Here is a 25,898-nt window from a genome sequence, read left to right as displayed (position 1 = left end):
TTTGATAGATTTTTAAAGTTTAAAAATTGAAAAGTATTTAACTCATAAAATTCAATTGATTTCATTACATAAAAAAAATGGCTGCATGGAAGTGCACCGGCACTTTGTAAACACTGTTTTTTTTTAAAATAATATTTCTATTACATTTTATACAACTTTAATAGTTTATTTTGGAAATATAATCCATAAAGAAAATAAACAATCCACTTTTAAAAGAGAAATTACGAGTTTTTTATATTTTATTCGCACTTTCATATTAGGGGTGGGGTCAAAAATTCCCCCAAAATTCTGATACACCTAGCGTACCACTGACTTATTTTTTTATAAAGAATTAAATTGAATAAAGTTTATTGTTACAAGAATGTATATACATTTATCTAGCGACTAAACATAAAAATATATATGAAAAAACATGTGTATTATTTAAAAAATAAAAATTATGCAACAGAGATGAAGTTTGCTTTTTTTATTAGACGAAACTTCATTCCCGTTGCATAACTTTGATTTTTTAAAAATACTAAACGTGTTTTTCATATATATTTTATGTTTAATCACTAGACAATCATATAAACATTCTTGTAAAAATAAACTTTATTCAATTTTATTATTTAGAAAAAATAATTCAGTGGCACGCCAAACACAATTTTATCAAAGCAAAGTCAGTTTCGTTTAAGAAAAAAAAAAAAAAGTCAACTTCGTTCCCGTTGCATAATTTGATTTTTAACGCTAGATAAATGTATAAACATTCTTGTAAAAATAAACTTAATTCAATTTTTTTCTTTAGAAAAACAATGCAGCAATAAGCCACACAGAAATTTATCAAAAAAATTATTTTTGTTTTACAATCAAAAACATGGATTTCAGTTCCGTTAAAAATTAAAACGGCTTATTTCTCTGTCTCTCTCACTCCTACTCTCTGTATTTCTCTATCTGTAACTTTCCCTCCCTCCAAGTGATTATAAACAGGAGTTGTATCACGTAGATGGTCATGTCGTCAATGATTTATGTTTTGTAATATTTTCACAAATAATATAAGTTCAGAGTTTCTAAGCAGAACAATAATAAAGTGAATAATAAATAAAACATAAGATTATTGTGCATGTATAGAAAATGGCAGTGTGTTTAATAGTTGATAATTGTTTATTTGGTGGAATAACCGAATGTTGGAATTGTAGAAGGAATACTTCTCATCCAATCAGCAGTGCCAGATATTTAAAAGGGAGAAATCATTATTTGTGTCAGATGTAAGGGGTAAGAGAGTATGCGTTTGTGTATGAAATCCATAGTCAGTTAATGACGGTTAACACCCAGGAAAAGTAGGAAAAAGTATAAAAGAACTCAGTGTAGGATGATGTCGTAAGAGTAGTCAGTAAAGTGAGAGTAAAACTTTAGCTACTTCCTCTTTAGGTTAGGACGATGATGGTCATGGCGCTCCTCAGACTAAATGCCACCTTTTAACATTACGAAATAATGTGTATGTAATTGTGGTCTATAGTTAGATAATGCAGTGGTTAATGATGTAAACATAGTAATTTTTTATTTGCCGTCTATTCTTGTCAACTTAAGGTAGTTTCGTCCAGAGGGGGAAAAATTGCAGCTCCTTTATTATATGCAAGACAAGAAGAAGACAAGACAAGATGAAAGATGCCGCTGTCGAATTTCCACAGGTCATGCTAGTGAAAAAAAGATTACTGGAAAGTCAGTAGATGTTTAATAGCCTTAGTCTTAAAAAGACAAAGGCTATAGGTAGGAGGAAAACAATGAGTAATTCACTCTCCACAAAAGCAGCATCAGGATTTTTTTTTTTCTGTGACATCACAAAAAAAAAAAAAAAAAAAAAAAAAAACGTCCATCAAGCCAAAAAAATCCGTCTTTTATTCTGCCCCCCTCGGACTCCCAACGGCACTTAAATTTGCATAATTGTATTATTATTGCATCTGAAGGGTTCCAGGTTTGTGTGCCAGTGCCACTGCTTCCTTACAGCTATTGGTACTCTTGCAGAATTTGACATAGATCCTCGGGATTTTCTGTCATTTATGGCTCAGGCTTGACCGGCAATCACTGGATTACGTAGAACATTGTTCAAGTGTTGAAACGCCAAATCGACACTTTTTTGTTTTTGTATAAAAAATATAATTTTTTAATTATTTTTTTTGTGATGGAGTGGGGGTGGTGATTTTTTCTGTTTATATTTTTAGCATTTGTTGTTACAAAAAATAATTTGTAAATTTTCTTGAAAAAAAAACAAACTTTTCTGTACTTTCACCTAACAATTTACGGTTTTCATAAAAATCATTCATCTTTTCTTATAAAAAAAAACAACTTCTGTTTATAAAAAAAAACTACTGCTAATGTTCTTTAAAAAAAAAAAGAAAAAAATATAAGTTTTCTGAAAAAAAAACTGTACTTTCATCTAACAATACGGTTAAGAAAAATTCATCTTTTCTTGAAAAAAATTCATCTTTTCTTGACAAAAAAAAACTTGATAAAACATTGCAAAAAATAATAAAAGTAAGTTGCATTTTGTATTGCTTATTTATCTTGAAAAAAAATATATATATACATATTCAGTAAATTTACAGTCGGTTTTTATTTTTTTTTATTGTATTTCTATTTTTTTTTTAATTATATTTCTATTTTTTTTAATTGTATTTCTATTTTTTTTATTGTATTTCTATTTTTTTTATTGTATTTCTATTTTTTTTTTTATTGTATTTCCATTTTTTAAAGTGTATTTCTATTTCTTTTTATTATATTTCTATTTTTTTTATTGTATTTCCATTTTTTTTTATTGTATTTCCATTTTTTAAAGTGTATTTCTATTTTTTTTATTGTATTTCTATTTTTTTATTGTATTTCTATTTTTTTTATTGTATTTCTATTTTTTTTTTATTGTATTTCCATTTTTTTTTATTGTATTTCCATTTTTTAAAGTGTATTTCTATTTTTTTTATTGTATTTCCATTTTTTTTATTGTATTTCTATTTTTTTTATTATATTTCTATTTTTTTTAATTGTATTTCTATTTTTTATTGTATTTCTATTTTTTTTTATTGTATTTCCATTTTTTAAAGTGTATTTCTATTTTTTTTTTTATTGTATTTCTATTTTTTTATTGTATTTATATTTTTTTAATTGTATTTCCATTTTTTTTATTGTATTTCCATTTTTTAAAGTGTATTTCTATTTTTTTTTATTATATTTCTATTTTTTTTAATTGTATTTCTATTTTTTTTTATTGTATTTCTATTTTTTTTTATTGTATTTCTATTTTTTTTATTGTATTTCCATTTTTTTTATTGTATTTCCATTTTTTAAAGTGTATTTCTATTTTTTTTATTATATTTCTATTTTTTTTATTATATTTCTATTTTTTTTTAATTGTATTTCTATTTTTTTTTAATTGTATTTCTATTTTTTTTATTGTATTTCTATTTTTTTATTGTATTTCTATTTTTTTTATTGAATTTCTATTTTTTTAATTGTATTTCTATTTCTTTTAATTGTATTTCTATTTTTTTTATTGTATTTCTATTTTTTTAATTGTATTTCTATTTTTTTTTATTGTATTTCTATTTTTTTAATTGTATTTCTATTTTTTATTGTATTTCTATTTTTTTAATTGTATTTCTATTTTTTTTATTGTATTTCTATTTTTTTATTTATTGTATTTCTATTTTTTTTATTTATTGTATTTCTATTTTTTTATTTATTGTATTTCTATTTTTTTATTTATTGTATTTCTATTTTTTTATTTATTGTATTTCTATTTTTTTTTTTCTGATTTGTTTGTCTTGAAATTCGTCTGCGTCTGTTACTTTGCTCGGCTTAATCCGGTGACTGCTGATCGAGCCTCGAACCATAATTGACGGAAAATCCCGAGGATCTGGGTCAAATTCTGCAAGAGTACCCAGCAATCACATGCCAACCTTAGCCACTTATTTTTATACCCCTTCACACCGTTACCACAAGTTTAGGACTCTAAAGTTAACATTTACCATGTTTTAAATATAAATCATGCTGAACAATGAATAGAATTTTCAAGTCATAAAAAACGTTCATCTGAGAGAAGAGCTCTTCCATCCCTCATCCCTATGGTAAAACTAAGAGGATAAAAATAAAAACGAATTTGATTGTTGCTAGATCCGCATAATTCATAGATACTAGCAATTGTTGCCATGGAAACCGGAGCTCGGACATAATCACTTCAGTCAGAGTTGTAAAAACACATCAAATGCGATCGTTAAAAAAAAAAAAAAAAAAAAAAAAAAAAAAACAACACGTTTGTAAAATCAAAGTTGCATCTAAATTAAGTTTGGTTAGTCTAACCTGAAAATAGACAATCTAAAAAGAATTTAAAATAAGGCAATCATCTGACCAATTGTCTTTCGTTCATGGTAGCGCATTACATCAAGTGGCTTCATACCTTGACTGGAGCAACTTTCATGAAAATTTTTTTTTTTTTAATTTTCGTTAGTCTTTCATGCTAAATTTTTAAATAACAATGTGTCTACACATTTCTAGGAAGAAGCCTTGTCAATCAGTCCGTTGGTATGTCGCGCTAAATTTTAAAACATCATATTCATCTTTCTGAAAATTTAAATATTTCAGATTTGCATTAAATTTGGTCCATAGTTATTTGACATAAATTAAACAAGATTCCCTGAATTTCAATTTCTTCTTAAGACCACTTATGCTTTAGCCTAAAATGTTAGACATTTTCTAGAATTAAAATTTTGTAAAGATTCTAAACAGCACACCATTAATGCAGGATTGCCTCAGGGCTCGATCATTGGACCACTTATTATTCCTGATATTCATTAACGACCTCTCTGACAATATTGTGTTCGAGATGAGTATATTTGCTGATCATGCAATGCTTTATAACATGCACGGGGGGGGGGGGTGTACACAAATTTATAACCATGGCAGAATCGTTAGAAAATGACCTAAAAAAGTAAAAAAAATAGAATTGATCAAATTATCGTGTTTTATTGGATGTTTTAATGTGGAAGAGTTGTGCGACCAATTCAGTATGACAAACAAGGGAGATACCCTTGGACTTAAATTAAGGTCCTGCCATTTTTAAAGAAAAAATCTCGGAACATAATTGTGGATGATTTTTTTTTTTTTTTTTTTTTGTTAAAAATAGATCTAGCACACAACCTTCTGCTGGATCTAAGATGGATGTATCTGCTGATGCAGGGAAGAAAGGACGTACACAAATCCAAGACAATGGCAGAATCGTTAGAAAATGACCTCCAGACCGTAGGTGGAATAGGGCCGTAAATGGAAGGTAACGTTTAATGCTAGTAAGAGTAAGCTGCTTTCCTTTAACAATTACAAGACGCCTTTCCAACCACCGATATCTATGACAAATAGATTCCTACCTGAGAATTCTACCTTCAAACCCATTGGCCTAACATTCACGGGCAATATGAACTGGAACAAATGCAGTGAGGACATTGCAAAGGCTGCTGCAAAGAAGGTGGGTTCCATCTATTGAGCTATAAGAGCACTTACACCTGAGAGTATCCTGTATCTTTAATAAGGCTACCATTCGCCCATGTATGGAGTTTCGTTGCCACATCTGGGTTGGTGCATCTGCCACTGGCCTCTTTCTCTCTCTCTCTCTTGGATAGAGTCCAAAAAAGTTTTCAATCTAATATATCCCACATTATCAACTAAACATCAACTCCTGTCCCATTGCCGCAATGTTGCATCTCTGTCTATTTTACAAGTATTTTAATAGAATGTGCTCTGATGAACTTGTTGCACTTGTGCCCCCTCGACATACATATTCCAAACAAACCAGCTTAGCAGCAAAATCTCACCCCTTCACTGTTGAGGTTCCTAAATGTCAGAAAGCTTTCTACTCTAATAGTTTCTTCACTCAAACAGCTAGACTATGGAATTCCTTTCCTGTTACCTGCTTCCCTGGCTGTACTGATACACAGAAGTTTAAATGTAATGTAAACAAACATCTTGTTAATCTTTCCTAGGCATGGTCCCAAATAGTAGCCTCTTACGTCAAAGTGGTGATATGCCTTGTTAGGGGTGAACGCAAGTAAAAAAAAAAAAAAAAAAAAAAAAAAAAAAAGTCCAAATGTTAACCTGAAAAGTTTGAAAGAAAAATTCTCAGATAGGGTGTTATTTACCGTGGATATTGGTGATTGGAGACGCATCTTGTAATTGTTAAAGGAAAGCAGCTTACTTTTACTAGCATTAAATGTTACCTTCCATTTACGGCCCTATTCCACCTACGGTCTGGAGGTCATTTTCTAACGATTCTGCCATTGTCTTGGATTGTGTACGTTCCCTGCATCAACAGATACATCCATCTTAGATCCAGCAGAAGATTGTGTGCTAGATCTATTTTTAACAAAAAAAAAAAAAAAAAAAAAACCATCCACAATTATGTTCCGAGATTTTTTCTTTAAAAATGGCGGGACCTTAATTTAAGTCCTTTGTTTGTCATACTGAATTGGTCGCACAACTCTTCCACATTAAAACACCCAATAAAACTCGATAATTTGATCAATTCTACTTTTTTACTTTTAATTATTTTTCGTAGATTTTTTGAATTTCTACTAATTTTCGTCATGACACTCAAGTACGGAATAATGTTCTCACCTGAAATGCGTTGGTTAACAAAAAAAAAAAAAAAAAAAAAAAAAAAAAAAAAAAAAATCACCGATCTACACAAGCAACAATTTTTTTTTTTTTCTGCTAAGTGTAAAAAAAAAAATGGATAAAAAAAAAAAAGAATTTTTTTAAATTGAAATAAATTCACTGCATCCCAGGCAGTGGCCGGATAGGTACATTTAGGTGTATTCAGAGTTTTTAGGAGGAAGGTGGGGTGGGGGTGAGGGTAGGGAAGATAATAATAAATTATTTGAAACCACCTGTACGACTGTTTTACCAGCATCATCTTTTGTTGTAGGGAATCAATAAATGAATATAAAACATTTGATGCCTCTCAAACAATCTACAAGGTCAGGGAAGACTTCTTGCTTTGATTGTCAAGGTCATTCATCAACAATCAAATCAACGTTTTTTTTTTCTTTTTTTTTTTTTGCTTGTTTATTTGTTTGAAATATAAATCAACAGAAGAAAAAAAAAAAAAAAGATTTTTTTTTTTTTTTGTTTTGCTTTGATTTTCTTGAATTTCCAAGGAGAAAAACAAATGAATATTTGAATTCTATTTCAGAAACCGATTTTTTTTTTAAAACCAGCTAAAATAATAACAGAGGAAAAGCAACACACCAGGATTCACCTGGATGTGAAGTTTGAAAGAGTAAGGAATTTTTATTTGTATTCAACAGGAGTTCTCACACAGGTCATCATACCGCCTTCGGGCCAGGATCACAGTGCAGCGTCTGTTTTCGCTTTTTCTGTCCTCGGTCAGTGGATGAGAGGTCCTTCATGACTGAGACAATTTTAATTTTTGTCCCTATTCAGAGTGCCCTTTTTTGGGAGCTGGATTCTCCCTACATTAAAAACCGACCTTGTGTCTAACTCTGCGTTCGTGGACAGGCAGGCAAGTAAATAGGAACAACCAGTGAGGTTCCCTTGAATCTGAGTGACAAGTCTCTCCAGATTTCCAGTATGCTAGTCAATGTAATGCCAAAGTATCCCAACTTTCCCATACTCAAATCTTGTCCAACTTTTTCGTATGATATAGAGTAGACTCAACTTGACATAACACCATAAAAAATGTTGCAATTTTCTTTGTCAATTGATGCACTGACCTGTCTACAGCACTCTCCACCTCTTCCGATAACCTTTGCAAATGACTTTGCATTATCGCAACAGCCATTGGCAATGACCATTAGCCTTTACTGGAATTGGGTGGCAACAAGCCGTTTCAAGGTTTCAATCTTTTTTGCGCTCATCCAGTGGAGGTCTGGACTCTTTGATGTGGCACCAACCGATGCCGACACCACCATTTTTTTTTCGGGGGGGGGGGGTAGTTAACTTATAATTTTGTGGTTACAGTCTTTTTCTTTTTTTTTCTTTCTCAACCTGTAAGCTCTTTTTTCTTCTTCTTTTCTATTCGTCTTTTGCTAATTCTCACCAAAGCTACAGTCAAAAAACGTAAGGTCACCCTCAGACTATGATTCCGAAAATTCCGACCCCCCACCAACCTTTATTGTCACACGAGTTATTATCAACGATTGCTCATTGGTAGTAACAAGTTGGAATCTGAGTGACAAGTGCCCTCCAGATTCACAGCGTTCTTTGCATCTTTGGATAATAACCACTGCAAACCATTTTGCATGTTTGCAGCATTTCGAGTTGTCAGTCATTTTAATTTAAAAAATGTTGTTTCCGAACAAAATGGCAGCATCAATCTGGAGAAACTTTGAATTATAAAAGCTTGCAGATGAAGAGCAAAGTTCCTTCCGCTGTGAAGATAGAAAGTTATGTACCGAAATTCTAAACACAGTATATTTTATGGAGTGATTCCAGTTTCTGATTGGTTGATATCAGAGCGTGGTTCCATCCGATTGGTCAGTTCTTATCAACCCTGTTTATAAATAGAACCTTCCATTTTTTTTTTTTTTATAATCATACTTCTCCCTCACCCCCACCCCCCTCATTATTTTAATGTCGGAGGATGCATCTTATTGCTACTTCTGTTGCTGAGAGACCGGGTAGAAGTACCAATTAAGAATCCATTTTCAACAACCAGCCTGAGGTACACCGCCTGGGTAGTACCTTGGAAGTCAACCCTTCCAGGCCTTGCCACCTGAGTGGAGTAAGTTTATCGCTTACTGTCTGAGGCGCCCATACCGGTGAATGCCGATGGAGCTGTCCAGGCAATTTTTCTCAGAAGCTATTGGGTCGATTTGACTAAAATTTTGTATGGACCTTTGTTATGATAAGGTGCAGCGAACTAAGTATTATGGTATCCGTTCAATGCAGAGTTAGGGATTAATATGGATCAGTATTTAATGCAAAATGGACACAGATTTAACCATATTCAACCATTAATAGAGAATTTTATCCGGAGTCAGGTAATTTATGGAACGGCAGAATGTTCCCATCAATTTCCAGATAATTTGTTTTTGTTGGAAATTTTTTTTTTTTTTTTTTCGTGGAAAGCACTCCAGACAAGACAAAGCCACTTCATATATGAAGCAAAAAAACAAAAAACAAAAACAAAACAAAACCAAAGAAAAAAAAAAAAAAAAAATACTACTTCAAGGTCAAAAACTTAAGAACAATAAGTGTCAGATGGAATATATTCTGACCTAGAAAACAGCAGTTCTTCTCTCTTTGTCAGGAGTGCATCGCTCATGGAATACAAGGACAAAACAAGGAAAGCAAGAATCATGAGGTTGAAAAAAGTAAACACAAGGTTCACTTTCTATTCTTCTAAAATATTATTGCAAAAAATAATTTTAAAGTTAAATATATGTCAGAATTTCTTTTTTTTACGGCCAAGAAAAAAAATCAAAATCAAGTAAGAAAATTAAAAAAAAAAAAAAAGAAAGAAAAAAAGAACTTACTATTAAAATGGAAAAGTAGCCAAAGACGACCGCAGTCAGAGATAAAAAGACGGTGTACCAAGGAATCCATTTTATTCGGAATTTGGTCGATATATACCTGAGAAAAGAAAGGAAACCCTGTTATATACCATGGATTAGTTGTTTTGTTTTATGTCATATCAACCGTTTATTGGACATTGATGAGAACAATTTTACAAAATTTTTAATCTAAGAACTATGTGCTTCTAAGTTTCATCAAATGTTAAATTCAGTAGTTTTGGAAAATGTTTTATACTTTAAATATTTATTCATGATGTTTGGTTTGGTTGTTTTGTAGAGAAAAATTGTTTTTTGGGGTTTTTCTGAATAAATTGTGTTTTATTTTCTAAATAAATTGTCTTTTTTTAAGAAATAAATTGCTTATTTTTCTGAATAAATTGTCTGTTTTTCTGAATAAATTGCTTTTTTTTATATAAATTGTCTTTTTTTCTGATGAATTACGTTTTCTAAATGCATAAATTCTGTCTTTTAAAGAAAACCCAAAAAACTAAAGATTATAAAGAACATAATCTTTAGAACAACGAATTTCACAGATTTTTTGACATGCTTGTACAGCCCCCCCCCTCCATGAAAAACCAAAAAATGAAGACAAATCTGAATGATGTACATACTCATAACGGAAAGAAAATATCATACACCAAATATCAAATAAATTGATCAATAGGCCCTTTCATTTCTTTGTGCAAAATCGGTAAATTTTTACACAAAATCAGTGATGTCATTAAATTGTGGATAAATTTAATAGATGGCCAAAAGCGATAACTATAAATAATCAAAGTAACATTTTTTTTGCTACTCTTTTGAAAAATTTTGATAGTTACATTTTTTTTTTTCATATATATATATAAATATAAATTTATTAAAAAATACAAATTTATTATTTTAAAATATTTATGCATTTTTTTATCTGCTGAGCTAATATTTTTTCCTATGCAATAAATATGGGAATTAAAATGGCTAATGTATTAATAAGTTATACATTTTTTTTCGTATTTCTTTTTTTTTTTTTTTCTGTTTTCCTTTTGGGTATTGGTACAGATTTACAACCAGAAAAAAAAAAAACGACTAAATTAGGGGGAAAAAAAGGCAACTCAGTTTTTGTCTGGTTCAAAAACTGTACAATAATATGGAGACAAAGGAATTGATTCCAAATCAGAGTCTGTGCTATAGTTTTTATGAGAAGTCTGAAAATGCCACTTTTATAGCACACCAATGATAGAGAATTTAAGAGGAGGACATTGTAGTTTGTTTGAAGCATTGTGGGTAATTTTCAAAGAGTTGTGTTTGAAGGCTACAACAATACAGACTTGAAGAAAAATAACAAACATAACTGTTAACCCACATTTCAAAAAATAATTCAAGATCTCTGCAAACCTGCTCTACTTGCAATGTAATTCTGCTGTTTTTATTTATTTACTTTTTTTTTTTTTTTTTCACTCAACAAGGCACAGTTTCACTTCGATGTAACGGCAACTATTTGGGACAAATTTGCAGAGATAATGTGTAGGGAGTTGAGCAGCAAAAAGTGATTGTACATATTTTTATTTTCTTCCTTCTGAAGATGCGATATACCTCAGAAAATTCAGAGAACTTAACACCACAATACCATCTTCGTCTGACACATTATATTGGTAAATAAATATTTTATAATTAAACGTTATTGAAAGATTTCAATATTGTCCTTCTTTTTACCTTATCTTGTAACCAACAGTGTTTTTCTATAAGACTGCATTGTTATAGCCTTCAAATGCAATTCCTTCATTAGAGCATTTTTAACCATTTTCTAACCTAATGTTGTTTTCTTAGATTATTATTTTAGGGTAATCTTCAAATAAGCATGATGATTATCTAGCGTAAAAATAATTCTGTGCCGACAGTAAAAGTGTTTTTTTGTTAAATATTATGACATAAGGATTCATTTCTATTTTAAAATTATTTTATTTTAAGCGTTTTAAGTAGAGAAAATGACATTTTAAATTTGTCCAAAGTTTGTGAACCAACGGTAAATCAGCTGGTCTAAAAAACGTCCACTTGATGACCTAAAAAGCGAATCGCCGGAATATGAAACAAAAAAACGCAACGAGGCAAAATTGAAAGTTTGAAACCAAAATGAAAACTGAAGACACACTTTGAGAAACAAGCATAAAAATATTTTATTTAAAACAATGTGCTCTCAAAAATAATTTATTTAGAAAAAGGAAATGTCATTTTATTTTCAAAAATTTTTTTTAGATTTAATGTTTTTATAAAAATATTTTATGTACCAAGAAGTTTTTCAGAAAAATATTTTATTTAAAACACTGTGTTAATAAAAATAATTTATTTAGAATAAATAGCTGCCATTTTAATTTTTAATAATTTTTTTTTTAGATTATCTATCTATCTATAAAGTGAACGTGTCTGTGTGTCTGTCTGCCTGTGTATCTGTGTGTGTGTACATTTCGCTACGCAATAACTCTGTCAATTTCAAGTCTACAGATTCGAAATTTGATATACAGGGTACTGAGATTTGGGAAAATCTATGTGATCGGTTTTTGGCCAGAAATTTGGCTGTTAAGGGGTCAAACTTCAACGATTTGACTGAGAACTCTACCAAACTCCTCCGACAATTTTTGGTCTAGACACTTGAAATTTTAGATATAGGTTCCTTGGACATGGATCTAACTTAATAACTTTATTTGAGCCCAAAGCAATAACTTTTAAGGGGTCATAATAGGGGTCAAAGTTTAAAAAAATGGACCTTTTTGGGGGTTTTTTTTTTGCTCAGCATACATCTCCAAACACCCAGGCAACGCCGGGCTGAAATGCTAGTATATCTATAAAAGTGAACGTGTGTGTGTGTGTGTGTGTGTGTGTGTGTGTGTGTACATTTCCCTGTGCAATAGCTCTGTCAATTTTAAGTCTACAGACTCGAAATTTGATATACAGGGTACTGAGATTTGGAAAAATCTGTAGTCCTTTTCGGCCAGAAATTTGGCTGTTAAGGGGTTAAACTTCAACGATTTGACCTTTGAGAACTCTACCAAACTCCTCCACCAATTTTCAGTATAAACACTTGAAATTTTAGATATAGGTTCTTTGGACATGAATCTAACTTAATAACTTGATTTGAATTCAAAACAATAAATGTTCAGGGGTCATAATAGGGGTCAAAGTTAAAAATTTTACCTCTGCGGTTTCTACCAAATTACTCAGACAATTTCTGCTCTAAACATTTGAAATTTTACATAAAGGGTATTCAGAGATAGGACAAGCTTTTTAATCGGTTTGGATCAAAAATTTGAACTGCCCATATATAAATGTATGTATGTATGCTTGCATGTCTGCCTAAAACTTTCAACAGAGGCGACGGATTGTACCAAAATCAGTATTGTTTTGAAGTTCGACCTTTCAGACGACAAATATCGAAAAATTGGATAAAAACATTAATATCTTCACCTTTTCTACAGGGGGGCGCTTTTTTCGCCGATATTTTTGAAAGTCATTCTCTCCTTTCGATTGTCTAGCCTTAATTTAAATCTGCATCACTTCCGATTTGGTGGTGGTCGTAACAGCAAAGACGTCAGTTTTTTTTCCCCTGTTCTTTTCCTCCTTCGTGGTACGGGTTCGATCCTGCCTTCCTATTACAACTTTTATTAATTTATTTATTTTTTTTTTTTTTTTTTTTTGCTCAACATACACCTCTAAACACTCGGGCAACGCTGGGCTGAAATGCTAGTGTTTTTATAAAAATAATTTTGGAATCAATTTCTCATTTCGTTCCGACGATAACATTTTATTTTTGCTTTGTTCTTTGTTGGTCAAGGCTTTTCATGACATTCAATTTTCATAACAGACAGCCATCTTGGCGTTGGTTCACGAACTTTGGACACATTTAAAATGTGATTTTCTCCACTTAAAATACTTAAAATAAAATCATTTTTAAGTCGAAATGACTCCTCATATCATAATATTTAACAAAAAAAAAAAAAAAAACATTTTTACTGCCGACACAGAATTATTTTTTACAATAGAGAATCATCAGATGTGTCAATGGTATTCTATCTTCGGACATATCTAGCAGTTATGGATTACTTCTGAAGTCAGGTGCTTTCTGGAGCGGTGGAATGATTCACTTATTTTTCCAGTGATTCATAGCAACAGATTTGCTTTAAGACTGCTATTTCAGATCTGGTATGAAAGTCATTCCTAAGAGCTTATCATTCACGGTGAAAAAAAAAAAAAAACAGGAATCCAAGCATTGGTGATGAAAGGAGGGGAGCTTGGTTCTAGATGTATTAAAAGTAACAAGCCATTTTTTCCCTCCCACTGCACCAAGATCAAGAGAAATAGTAAGCGAGAGATTGATCACAAATGCTCTTCAACATGCTGCCATAGATAAATGTGTCGTCAGTGGACGAAGGCAACAAATGACCTCAAAATCTATGTCATGTCCTGAATATCTAGATGTAAGAGAGCCTTCTACTCCAGTAGTTTCTTCCCCAGAACCGCTAGACTTTGGAACTCCCTTCCGGGACCCTGCTTCCCCAACGGTACTGACATGCAGAAGTTCAAGTGTAATGTGAACCGACATCTTGCTGCCTAACTCCCTACATAGTGCCCCTGTAGCTTATGTCCCTGATAGTAGCCCCCTACATCAAAGTGGCAATGTGCTTTGTTTGGGGTGAAAATGTTATAAAAATAAATAAATAAATAAATATGACAATAACATGATATATCATCATCATCACCATCATCACCATCACCACCACCATCATCATCACCATCATCATCACCATGTTGAACAAGGAACCCATCCTCGATTTCCTTCAGCCTTATTTTTTTCTTGACTAGGCGTGGCCGTACGGAATAAACATATTGTGGCGAAATATACAAAGATGAGATATGTCAACCACTAAAAGTATCGTTGGAAGAACATTTATTATTATACTAGCAGGGGGGGGTACCCGGCGTTGCCCGGGTGTTTGTTTCCCCCCCCCCGTTCTTTTCCTTTGTTTTTGTGTAAATGGAAACAAAAATCATTGGTTGTTTAAAAAAAAAAAAAAAAAAACGAAGCCTTAATGCGCAGTTGGAAAATAATAAAGTGTGAAACAAAAAAAAAAAAAAAAAGTGCGACTTGGCAGGTGCCCGTTTTTGACGAGTTAATGACGTCAACTTTGAGTGCGGGGGGTGGGTGGAAGTGTTATTATTTACCGCGAGTCTGTTCGCTTCTATTTTTTTTTTATACATAAAAGCTTAATGCACATGCGGCGATCGAAAATTGTTGAACATTTATCTTTTCAAAGTCGGGCAAATTAAATAGACAGGTGACCCCGGTTGTAAACTCGTAGATATTATCATTTAGGCGCGATATAAAAAGTTTTAAGAAGTTGTGAAGCGACCGATCGGTTTTCGGAAAAAAGCCTTTCTTGGACATACACGACAACGCACACACACACACACAAAAACATTTTTGCTTTTATATTTATAGACTAGCGGGGGTACCTAGCATTGCCCGGGTGTTTGGGGATATGTATGTAGGAGAGGGTGACCCTGTTTTAATATTATAAAAAAAGATGTTAAAAATTGAAAAAACCAAAACAAAGCAAAACAGCGAACAAACGTAAAAAAAAAAAAAAAGGAAAAAAAACAAGGAAAAAAGGTGTAAAAGAGGAAAAAAAAGTTTACGTAGAACGACGGGCTCGAACCGGAAGCATCGAGGCTAAGGCAGAAAAAAAATGCCTGCCACGTTACCCCTACGCCAAAGAGACATACACTTAATAACGGATAAAATTAAACCTTTAAAACCACTTGCAGGTGGTTTAAACTAACGTGAACGTTTTCTAAGTCAAACATGACGTCATTGTCGTAGTAGCAGGAGCAGAGAAAATGAAGGAACGATTTTTTTTTGCACTCTCCTTGTTTAGGGTGAAGGAATAAATGTTTTTGGCCAATTTTTCAATATTTGTCGGGCAAAGGTTGGAGCTTTAAAATGATACCTATCTGGCGAAAATTCGTGGCCCGTGTCGAAAGTTTTTGCAAGACATACAAACACACATACACACACAAGCATTTTCGCTTTGATATATATAGAAGATTTCTTTTATAATCACGAACTCTAGAGATGAACGATCCACTAATATTTGAACACAGCCCCCCCCCCACACACACACATGTACATCCAAATTGATGAATGCAAGCAGACACGTAGATAACACCTCAGCAGGAAAGATTTACATACTTCACTCTATCTTGACTATTATATAAAAGGAACTCTGTGTGTGCGCGTGTGTGTGTCTGTGTGTGTATGTCTGCATGTGTAAATATGTGTGTGTGTACATGTGCATGTGAGTTTGGTCCTTATAGACTCAAAAACGACTGGACCGATTTTTATGAAATTTCACACAAAAGGCACTTTATATGCCTGGCAATGTTCTTAGATAAGTTTTGTATCAGAATGTCTTCGATAAGTATTGATAATCGAAGTAATCCGATGGAAGACAAGGAATAGGCGATTCTGTCTAAAGTTAACACCTCATACAGCCTAACATCACAGGTGCATTTCAGGGGCTTTATTACCACACAAGCTGGAAGGCCTGATCTATAAAAAGCAACAGTAGATTCTTTGATATGACAGGGGTGCATTCAAAATGAATGTTTCTGTTTAAAGTACAATTTCACCATGATACATGACTTTTGCATTTTAAACTTAAATTCAAGCTATTATCATCGCACAAGCAGTAAGGCTAGGCATATAAAATCAACAGTAGGTTCTTTGATATGACAGAAATGAATGTTTCTGTTTAGAGCATAATTGCAGCTTGATACTTGACTTTTGCATTTTAAACTTAAATTCGAGCGATTATATATAAAAATCCATAAAACTTTATAAAATTAACAGTGTAGTTCTCTACAGTGCAATGTAGACCACAATGTATTGTACTAAGTCATTGCGAGAGGCATGTGAAGCTTCCTTCCGGTGCTTTGTAATGGGTTACGAACTAAAGCAATCAATCAATTTGATTGAAAGATAGTCGATTTCACTGATTTCAATGACAATATGGACGTGTGAAACATTCATTGATCATCATTCAATCCCGGACAACGTCGGGTCTCTCTGTTAATTGTTTCATCAAAGACGCCACTTGCTACACACAATACTTCTCTATATACATTGAAAAACATTACAGTCTATGTCTATGGTAAGATTGCCGTGCTAGTATAAACTCTCTTTTCTCTTTTTCTCTGTAATCAACATTTATCGAAACAGACACCAGAGAAATGGTGGTAGAATTGGCGCCGCATCCAAAATGTCACAAGAATGGCAGATTTAACTTAAAGAGCAGGCGTCGAGTCAAATCACAAAGAATGCTAAAAGTTTTAGGAATTAAAAAAAAAAAAAAATACAATAGACGTGAAAATCTTTCCCCGACTTTCATGGGCAAAAATTATTGATGCAGCAGTTGCGACCGCAAAACTTAAAGTACAAAAATAGAAACGAATTCATTCTTAAGATGGGACCACCAGGAACGCAAGCAGCCAATGACAAAAAAGCTGAATTCAAGATGGGGGTACACGGCCGCCCTATGTGCGTCGGAGAAGGGAAGCAGAGGGCATAAAGCAACTTCTTTTCCGGGGGAAAAAACTCTAATCAACAGGGCTCTACAGACGAATCTATCTTTAGTTGGCCTTAGTAAACGAAAATATTTAGTTGTCAAACTAAATAGAAAAGTTACTGCCTAAAGCCACGTGATTTTTGGAATTTGACATCTTTATTCCGTGACAAGTATGTATATCATAAACATTTTTCTGTATTTTTTTTTTAAATAAGTGTAATTCTAAATATACACCGAATTTTATGTAAAACTTGAAGATATAAACATTTGAATTTCTTCAGATGTTTTTAAACAGTCTTCGTTTATATATTATATATATATATATATTGTTCTATTAAAACTTTTATTGTTTAAATAATTTGACTTTGTTGGTTTTATTAAAAACAAATAAAGGTTGAAAAGACAATTTTCACTCACTTTAACTTTGGAAGAAAAAACACAATCACCAAAAAATAAGCGTTTTATTATTTCTAGTCGCTACATTGAAAAAAAAAATCACTTGCAAATGCGACGGTTTCACTCGCAACGTAAAGCCTTGATCAGTTTCAACTAAGAACGTGAAATATAACAGAAAGACACTGAGTGTGTATATGATGAGGAAGAAAACAGGAAGTCATTCTTTGATGAAACAAAAATCATCTAGCTCACCTACCCCTTTCATGAAACATAATCAAACAGCGACAAAAACATAAGAAGGTAAGGCTCTAGCAATTTGGCTGGAATTATTATTAAAAAAAGAAAACAGATTTTTTTTTCACAATAAACAAAAAACATATCCATAGGAAACTAAGAATTTAAATGGATATCAGTTTTTTCAAAAATTAAATTCCGATTCTTTTAAAATTTATAAATATTTAATTAGAGATTAGTTGTTTGGGAAATTTTCAAATTATTACCTAAACCCTGGGAAATTTCCGTGTATATTTTTTAATGTTTTCCTTATAATTGAATTTATTTAAAAAAAAACAAAAAAACAAAGCCAGATTTATCTGTTTGTCGTTAGTGTACAACATGTCACATGAAAATAGCCGTGATTGGTAGGCAAAATGAAAAACGATGTAAGAACAAAATATTAACAGCCACCTCTCATTTTTACAAACCAATTTCTAAACAATAATGTTACTATTTAGGATACCATTTTTAACATAGGGAGGGCGTGGGCTTTGTTAACTATTATGTACCTTCTTTCTATGAATGAAGTTTAAATTTTATTTTAATTATAAAAATTTGGTGGGTTATTAAATTGATTTGCTTTGCTGTAAAAAAACGAAAAACGAGATGCAAATAATAATAATAATAATAATAATAATAATAATAAATAATAATAAAAAATAATAATAATAATAAACAATAATAATAATGATAATAAAAATAGTAATAATTATAATAATAAACATAATAAAAATAATAATGAAAATAATAAACAACAACAACAACAACAACAACAACAATAATAATTGTCTGATCAACAAGGTGATCATTTTTCATTATATTTACAAAGGAAACTTATTGTTTGGGGTTTTACCACTACATTTTTTAAGCTGTTTACATATAATCGCCTAAAAATGGAGAATCATGTTTTTTTTACGTTATTAGAAGATAGTTGGATTTTTAAAAATAATAAACATGGTTTTTCATACATAATTTTATGTTTATTTGCTAGATAAATGTATAAAGATTCTTGTAAAAAAATAAATTGCATTCATTTTTATTCATGAGAAAAAATATTTTCCCCGTATGCCACACAGAGATTTATGAAAAAAGTTTATTTTGTTTTAGATGCAAAACATCAACTTGTTGTATTTTTTAATATAATAAACATGTTTTTTGTTTTTGTTATATGGACGTTTATGTTTAATCGCTAGATAAAAATGTAAAAATAATGTTTTATTGTAGAAATTTGCTTTTATGACAGAATAAAATTTGGCGCACTGGCATATTTTTTGCCGAACCAAAATCGCGGACTGAAATTTGGTGTACTGTCATACTGGCATCCTAGCGTCTCCCAAGAAACTTACCCGACGATTGATATGCAAAAAAAAAAAAAAAAAAAAAAAAAACAGTGTAGAGAGAGTATAGTTAAGAAAGCCTGTCACATGTGAAGACTGTGTTTCTACATGATAACGTATTATTCAGAATGCCATTCTTAACATTTGGAGGGATTTCTGTTAACTATTCTGTAGCTCCCCCTCTTTGAAAAAAATGCTCTTATTTTTTTCCTCACAATTATACGCATTTGGTCGATTATTAGATTGATTTGTGTGATTGTAAAAGAAAAACAGGTTAGATACTACTACTACTACTACTACTACTACTACTAATAATAATAATAATAATACTATTAATAATAATAATAATAATAATAATAATAATAATAGCAGCAGCAGCAAATATATTGATCTCTTTAGCTAAATAACTTCCCCAAAATGGAATTCAACATTTTTAAATGATTATGTGGTGAAAAAAGAAAAAAGAACAAAAAAACAATTATTTTAAAATTTTGCATAGGAAAACTGTTTCGCACATAAAATTAATGTAAAATGAAACTCATTTCCGACTCATTCTTCCTTAATCGCTCAAAAATCGATAATTAAACAAAATACTATTCTCCTCACCAAACTTTCATGAAAAACACTCGTCTGGCCAAAACCACTATCAAGAATTTCCCACACTCGTTATCTGTGCCTAAACCTAAATGTACATTCCACGACAAAGCTGCTTTCTTAGAACTGCACGCCTGTGGAACTCTCTTCCGATTGCCTGCTTTCCAGCTGACTACAATCTGATTGCCTTCAAGTCCAATGTAAACAAGTTCTTGATGAACCGTCCCCTTAAGTAATCCAATTTACAAAATTTCCACTACTTATGTTTAATACGCCACTGATTACTATCCCATTGACTAATGTATACCTGTTAACCCTTATCCTCGAGTGGCCTCCGGGCCTTGATAAGTGGTGATTCCTGTGTAAAAAAAAAAAAAAAAAAAAAGCATAGCATTTTCGATCAATTATTAACATTTATTTATGTGTTTCTACCATCATTTGTTTAATTTTCAATTTTGAGCGGTTATCAATGGTGCTTCTGCCTGGATTATTGGGCAGCCATTTTTTAAATTCTAACTCAAAGAGGTGACACTAAGTTTGTTTTGAACCAAAAGCACACTTTAAAAGAAGTTTAAACACAAATAATTATTAGATCAGGGTTAAGGTTTCGAATCAAGCAGATTTCATTTTTTTCCATCATATTTTCCCTTTTGGCAATGGTTTCAACCATTTGTTTGATTAAAAATTCGATAATATGTGTAAACGCTTACTTTCTTAAGTGGTCTTATGATTTTGACCAGGACTATATATATATATATATATATATATATATATATATATATATATATATATGTATATATATATATATATGTATATATATATCTTCTATCTATAAATATAAAAGCGAAAATGTATGTATGTGTGTTCGCTTTTTCTGTATGTCTACAAAAGGCTTTTTTCAGAGAAGCGGTTAGTCGCTTCACAACTTTTTAAAACTTTTTATATCACATATAAATCGTAATATCTCACAGTTAACAACGAAGCTCGCCTGTCTATTTAATTTGCTCGATTTCGGGAAGATAAATATTCAACATAAAAGTAAATGAAATACTATCCGGCAGTCAAACTTGACCTCATTAAGTCATTAAAACGGGCACCTGTCAAATCCAAGTAATTAAATAAATTCAAACGTGTTTCCGTTAGCATCTCACGGTGGGTCAATGGTTAACGTCGTACGTTTTTTTTTTTCACACTTTAATTTACAACTTTGCCTCAAGGGTTCGGGTTCGATCCTCATACTTACCAACCAAAACATTTTTTTTGACCCCCTCCACCCCCGGAGTTTCCACACACACACCTCCAAACACCCGGGCAGCGCCGGGTACCTCTCGCTAGTATAAAATAAAAAGGAAAAAATAAACAAATACTCAACAAATAAATGTTACCAAAGGCAAGACTCTTCTACATACCTGAATAAATTTATTTGTGTTTAAACTTCTTTTAAAGTGTGTTTTGGGTTCAAAACAAACTTAGTGTCGTTTCTTTGAATTAGAATTTAAAAAATGGCTGCCCAATAAATAAGTGTAGCGAGTGGGGGAGTATTTTGTTTAATTATCGATCTATGAGCGATTAAGCAAGAATGGGCCGGAAATGAGTATCATTTTACATTAATTTTATGTGTGAAACAGTTTTCCATACGCGAAATCTATATATCTATAAAAGTAAACGTGTGTGTGTGTGTGTGTGTGTGTGTGTGTGTGTGTGTGTGTGTGTGTGTGTGTGTGTGTGTGTACATTTCCCTACGCAATAGCTCTGTCAATTTTAAGTCTACAGACTCGAAATTTGATACACAGGGTACTGAGATTTGGGAAAATGTTTGCAATCCGTTTTCGGCGGCGAGAAATTTGGCTGTTAAGGGATCAAAGTTCAACGATTTGACCTTTGAGAACTCTACCAAACTCCTCCGCCAATTTTGGCTATAAACAATTGAAATTTTAGATATAGGTTTCTTGACATGGATCTAACTTAATAACTAAGTGTTAAGCGGTCATAATAGGGGTTAAAGTTAAAAAAAATTGACCGCTTTTTTTTTTTTTTTTTTTTGCTTAACATACACCTCCAAACACCCGAGCAACGCCGAGCTGAAATGCTAGTTTTAAAATAATTTTTTTTTCTTTTCGCCACATATATATTTATATATTAAAATATTTATTGCTAATAATCTGTTCTTTCTCCTTTAAGAATAAACTAAGCTTCTGTTGCCATGGTGATAGAAACCTCCCTCGATTTCTGCAACTAACTGCTTTTTAGATATAAAAAAAAAAAAAAAAAAAAAAAAAATCCTGACATGAACATGCTTACTGCATACACACACAAAAAAAAAAAAAAAAAAAAGCGTAGGAAGGCAGCATAATCTTTATTTAAAAACAAACAACAAAAAGAATTGTCTGTCTGTCTGTCTGTCAAATTTTCACAATTTTTCAGAACCAAAAGCTGTAGAAACTATATGAAATTTGACGACCTTCTCTAAAAGAAGTTGTTTATAAATATTATTTAACTAGCGGGACCTGTGGAAATTCCACATGGCACTCATTCATATGTTATATATTGAGATGTTGGCATTCTGTAGATGTTCAGCGTAAATGGAGACGCCCTGATATTATTGTAGCTCTTTTGTTAAAACTGCAAAAGTATTTATCTAAGCTAGCAGGGACGTCCGGTATAGCCCAGCATAGCCGGTCATAAAGTACGCTTAAATATGATATTTTAATTCTTTCAGATTTCATATATATATATATATATATATATATATATATATATATATATATATATATATATTATTATTATTATTATTATTATTATAGAGTTAATGTTCTATTGATTTTTATAAATTATAAAGTTGCGATTTTAAAAAGAAAAAATTTATCCGTATGACTTGGGTGCATTATAGCTTGAATCGAAACCAAAACCAAAACTTATGAAAAAAATATATGTATATATGTATATTACTTGAGTTCCTTCAGCTATAATCGAAACCGAAAGCAAAACTTATGAAGAATTCTTGGTAAAATTATTTATTACAAGAAATGGAAGTACATAACAATTAAACGACAGTCACTCGGATGTAAGCGTGACACACAAAATAAATGAATAGCACACACGCTATCCTATTAATACATTGATTATTGAAATGCTTTGAGAGGAGTTATATTTGTTTATTTGTTTATTTATTTGTTTAATTGTTTTTTATTTATTTAATTGTTTATTTGCTTATTTATTTGTTTGTTTGTTTATTTGTTTGTTTGTTTGTTTATTTGCTTATTTATTTATTTGTTTGTTTATTTGTTTATTTATTTATTTGTTTAATTGTTTGTTTATTTATTTAATTGTTTATTTGTTTGTTCATTTATTTGTTTATTTATTTGTTTGTTTGTTTGTTTATTTGCTTATTTATTTGTTTATTTATTTATTTGTTTAATTGTTTGTTTATTTGTTTGCTTAATTGTTTATTTATTTATTTGTTCATTTATTTGTTTAATTGTTTATTTGTTTATTTATTTGTTTATTTATTTATTTGTTTAATTATTTGTTTATTTATTTGTTTATTTATTTGTTTATTTATTTATTTATTCATTTGTTTATTTGTTCATTTATTTGTTTAATTGTTTATTTATTTATTTGTTTATTTATTTATTTGTTTATTTATTTATGGACTATTATCCCCATCTCCATAGTTGTTGTTTCACGACATTTTGGCCAACTAATCCTCCGGCCTTCGTCAGGTGGTTAACCATGATGGGATAGGAATGCTGAATCTTTTAATCGTATCTTCAGTAATTACTGCCTTCCATAGTTGTCGTCTCACCAGGTTTTTGCCCAACTAATCTTCTGGTTGGCTTTGGGTAGGATTGAAACTGCTATCTTCAGACAATGCTCACCTGGAACCGTATATAAATGTGATAGTACTCACAAAAGTGACAGCACATCTATTTAACATGTCCGGTGTGGATATCGCAGAAAGAAAAAAGGCAGGCAGGCTCGAACCCATACCGTGAAGGAGGAAAAGAATTTGAAAAAAAAAAAATGTGACGTCTTTGGCATTGCGTCCCTCGCCAAACCGGAAGTGGCGAAGGTTTAAATTAAGGCTAATCAAGTGAAAAGAGGGGATATATTTCGAAAATATCGGCGAAAAAAGCGACCCCTCTTTATAGAAAAGTGCCCCGTTGAGGGTGAAGGAATTAATGTTTTTAGCCACTTTTTCGATATTTTGCGTCCAGAAGGTTGAGCTTCAAAACGATACTGATCTTGTGAAAATTCATTGCCTCTGTCGAAAGTTTTAGGCAGACATACAAACATACATACATTTAAACAGACAGGTGAGATTTATATTATACTAGCAGGGGTATCCGGCGTTGCCCGGGAGTTTGGAGGTGTGTATGTAGGAGAGGGTAACCCTGTTTTAATATTATAAAAAAAAACACAATGTTTAAAAAAATTGGAAAAACCAAAACAAAGCAAAACAGCGAACAAACATAAAAAAAAAATAAAAGAAAATAAAAGGTGTAAAAGAGGAAAAAAAGTTTAGGTAGGAAGGTAGGCTCGAACCCGAAGCATCGAGGCTTAAGCGGAAAAAATAAAGCCTGACACGTTACCCCTACGGCAAAGAGACATACAATTAAGAACGGATAAAATTAAACCTTTAAAAACACTTGCAGGTGGTTTAAACTAACGTCAATGTTTTCTAGGTCAAACATGACGTCATTATCGCAGTAGCAGGAGGAAGAAAATGAAGGAACGATTTTTTCGGCACCCTCCTTGTAGAAAAGGGTCTAGTTTTGGGTGAAGGAATTAATGTTTTTGGCCAATTTTTCGATATTTGTCGGACGAAGGTTCGAGCTTGAAAATGATACCTATTTGGCAAAAATCCGTGGCCTGTGTCGAAAGTTTTTGCGAGATATACATACACACATTTTCGCTTTTATATATAGAGACTAGCGAGGGGTACCCGGCGTTGCTCGGGTGTTTGGAGGTGTGTTTGGTTTTGGGTAAATAAAAACTCGGGGGGGGGAGTAAAATAAAAAAAATGTTTTGCTAGGTAAGTATGAGGATCGAACCCGAACCGTTGAGGCAAAGTTGTAAATTAAAGTGTGAAAAAAAAAAGAGTGTGACGGTTTTAACCATTGGGCCACCGCGAGATGCTAATGGAAACACGTTTGAATTTATTTAATTACTTGGATTAGCAGGTGCACGTTTTAATGACTTAATGAGGTCAACTTTTGACTGCGGGATAGCATTTCATTTAGTGCGGGAATGGTTTTTTTCCCCCCCCCCAAAAAACGTTGGGGGTAGGGGGAAACAGCTCCACTTGTCGAAATTGAATAGCAATTGTCTTCTGATATAAGGTAAATAATATTTCCACATTGATCAAAGCTAATTGCTTTTGCACATTTCCGGCGATCGAGACCGGAAAAATACCGCCAGAATTAGTGTCGCTTTTATTATAGAAAAAAGCCTGATCCACATGCGGCGAGTGACAAATGTTGAATATTTATCTTTCAGAAGTCGAGCAAATTAAATAGACAGGCGAGCTCCGTTGTTAACTCGGAGATATTATGATTTATATGTGATATAAAAGTTTTAAGAAATTGTGAACCGACTGACCGCTTCTCTGAAAAAAGCCTTTTGTAGACATACAGAAAAAGCGCACACACATACATACGTTTTCGCTTTTATATTTATAGACAAGACGAATGCTCCACATGACCTTGGTAGTATAATCGATTCGTCCTAAGAATAATCTCTATGTGGTACTATCAGCAAATCCTTCGACCTGATGTGCTGAATTAGGATTAGGGTTAGGGTTCACACTGGAGATCTATCTCTATGGATCGGGAAGGCGAGAGCTCAGCAGATCTGTAACAATGTTGACAGGTTAAAAAAAAAAAAGGAAAAAAAGAAGAAAAAAAAGAAGAAAAGAAAAAGGGAAAAAAGAAAAAGCGAACAAAAAGAAAAGAAAAAGAAAAAAGAAAAGAAAAAGAAAAAAGAAAAGAAGAAAAAAGAAAAGAAAAAGAAAAAAAGAAAAAAAAGAAAAAAAAGAGAAAGAAAAAAAAGAAAAGAAAAAAGAAAAAGAAAAAAGGAAAGAAAAAAAAAGAAAAAAAAAGAAAAGAAAAAAGAACTAAAAGGAAAAAAAAGAAAAAGAAAAAAAG

General features: G+C 31.7%; 1 protein-coding gene across 3 annotated transcripts in view; it reads right to left on the bottom strand.

The window, feature by feature from the left end:
- Positions 1–25,898, bottom strand: part of LOC145266595 (glycerophosphodiester phosphodiesterase domain-containing protein 5-like) — a 310,040-nt gene that overhangs the window by 42,010 nt on the left and 242,132 nt on the right. For all 3 annotated transcript variants that reach the window (XM_080122447.1, XM_080122448.1, XM_080122446.1), the window contains one exon: positions 9,516–9,612. In XM_080122447.1, the coding sequence (XP_079978573.1) occupies positions 9,516–9,612 (97 nt within the window). The remainder of the gene's footprint in view (positions 1–9,515; positions 9,613–25,898) is intronic.

Source organism: Euprymna scolopes, chromosome 41, assembly GCF_053919585.1.
Source record: "Euprymna scolopes isolate OS-2025 chromosome 41, ASM5391958v1, whole genome shotgun sequence".
Taxonomy (NCBI): domain Eukaryota; kingdom Metazoa; phylum Mollusca; class Cephalopoda; order Sepiida; family Sepiolidae; genus Euprymna; species Euprymna scolopes.
This window is presented reverse-complemented; position numbering and strand designations above follow the sequence as displayed.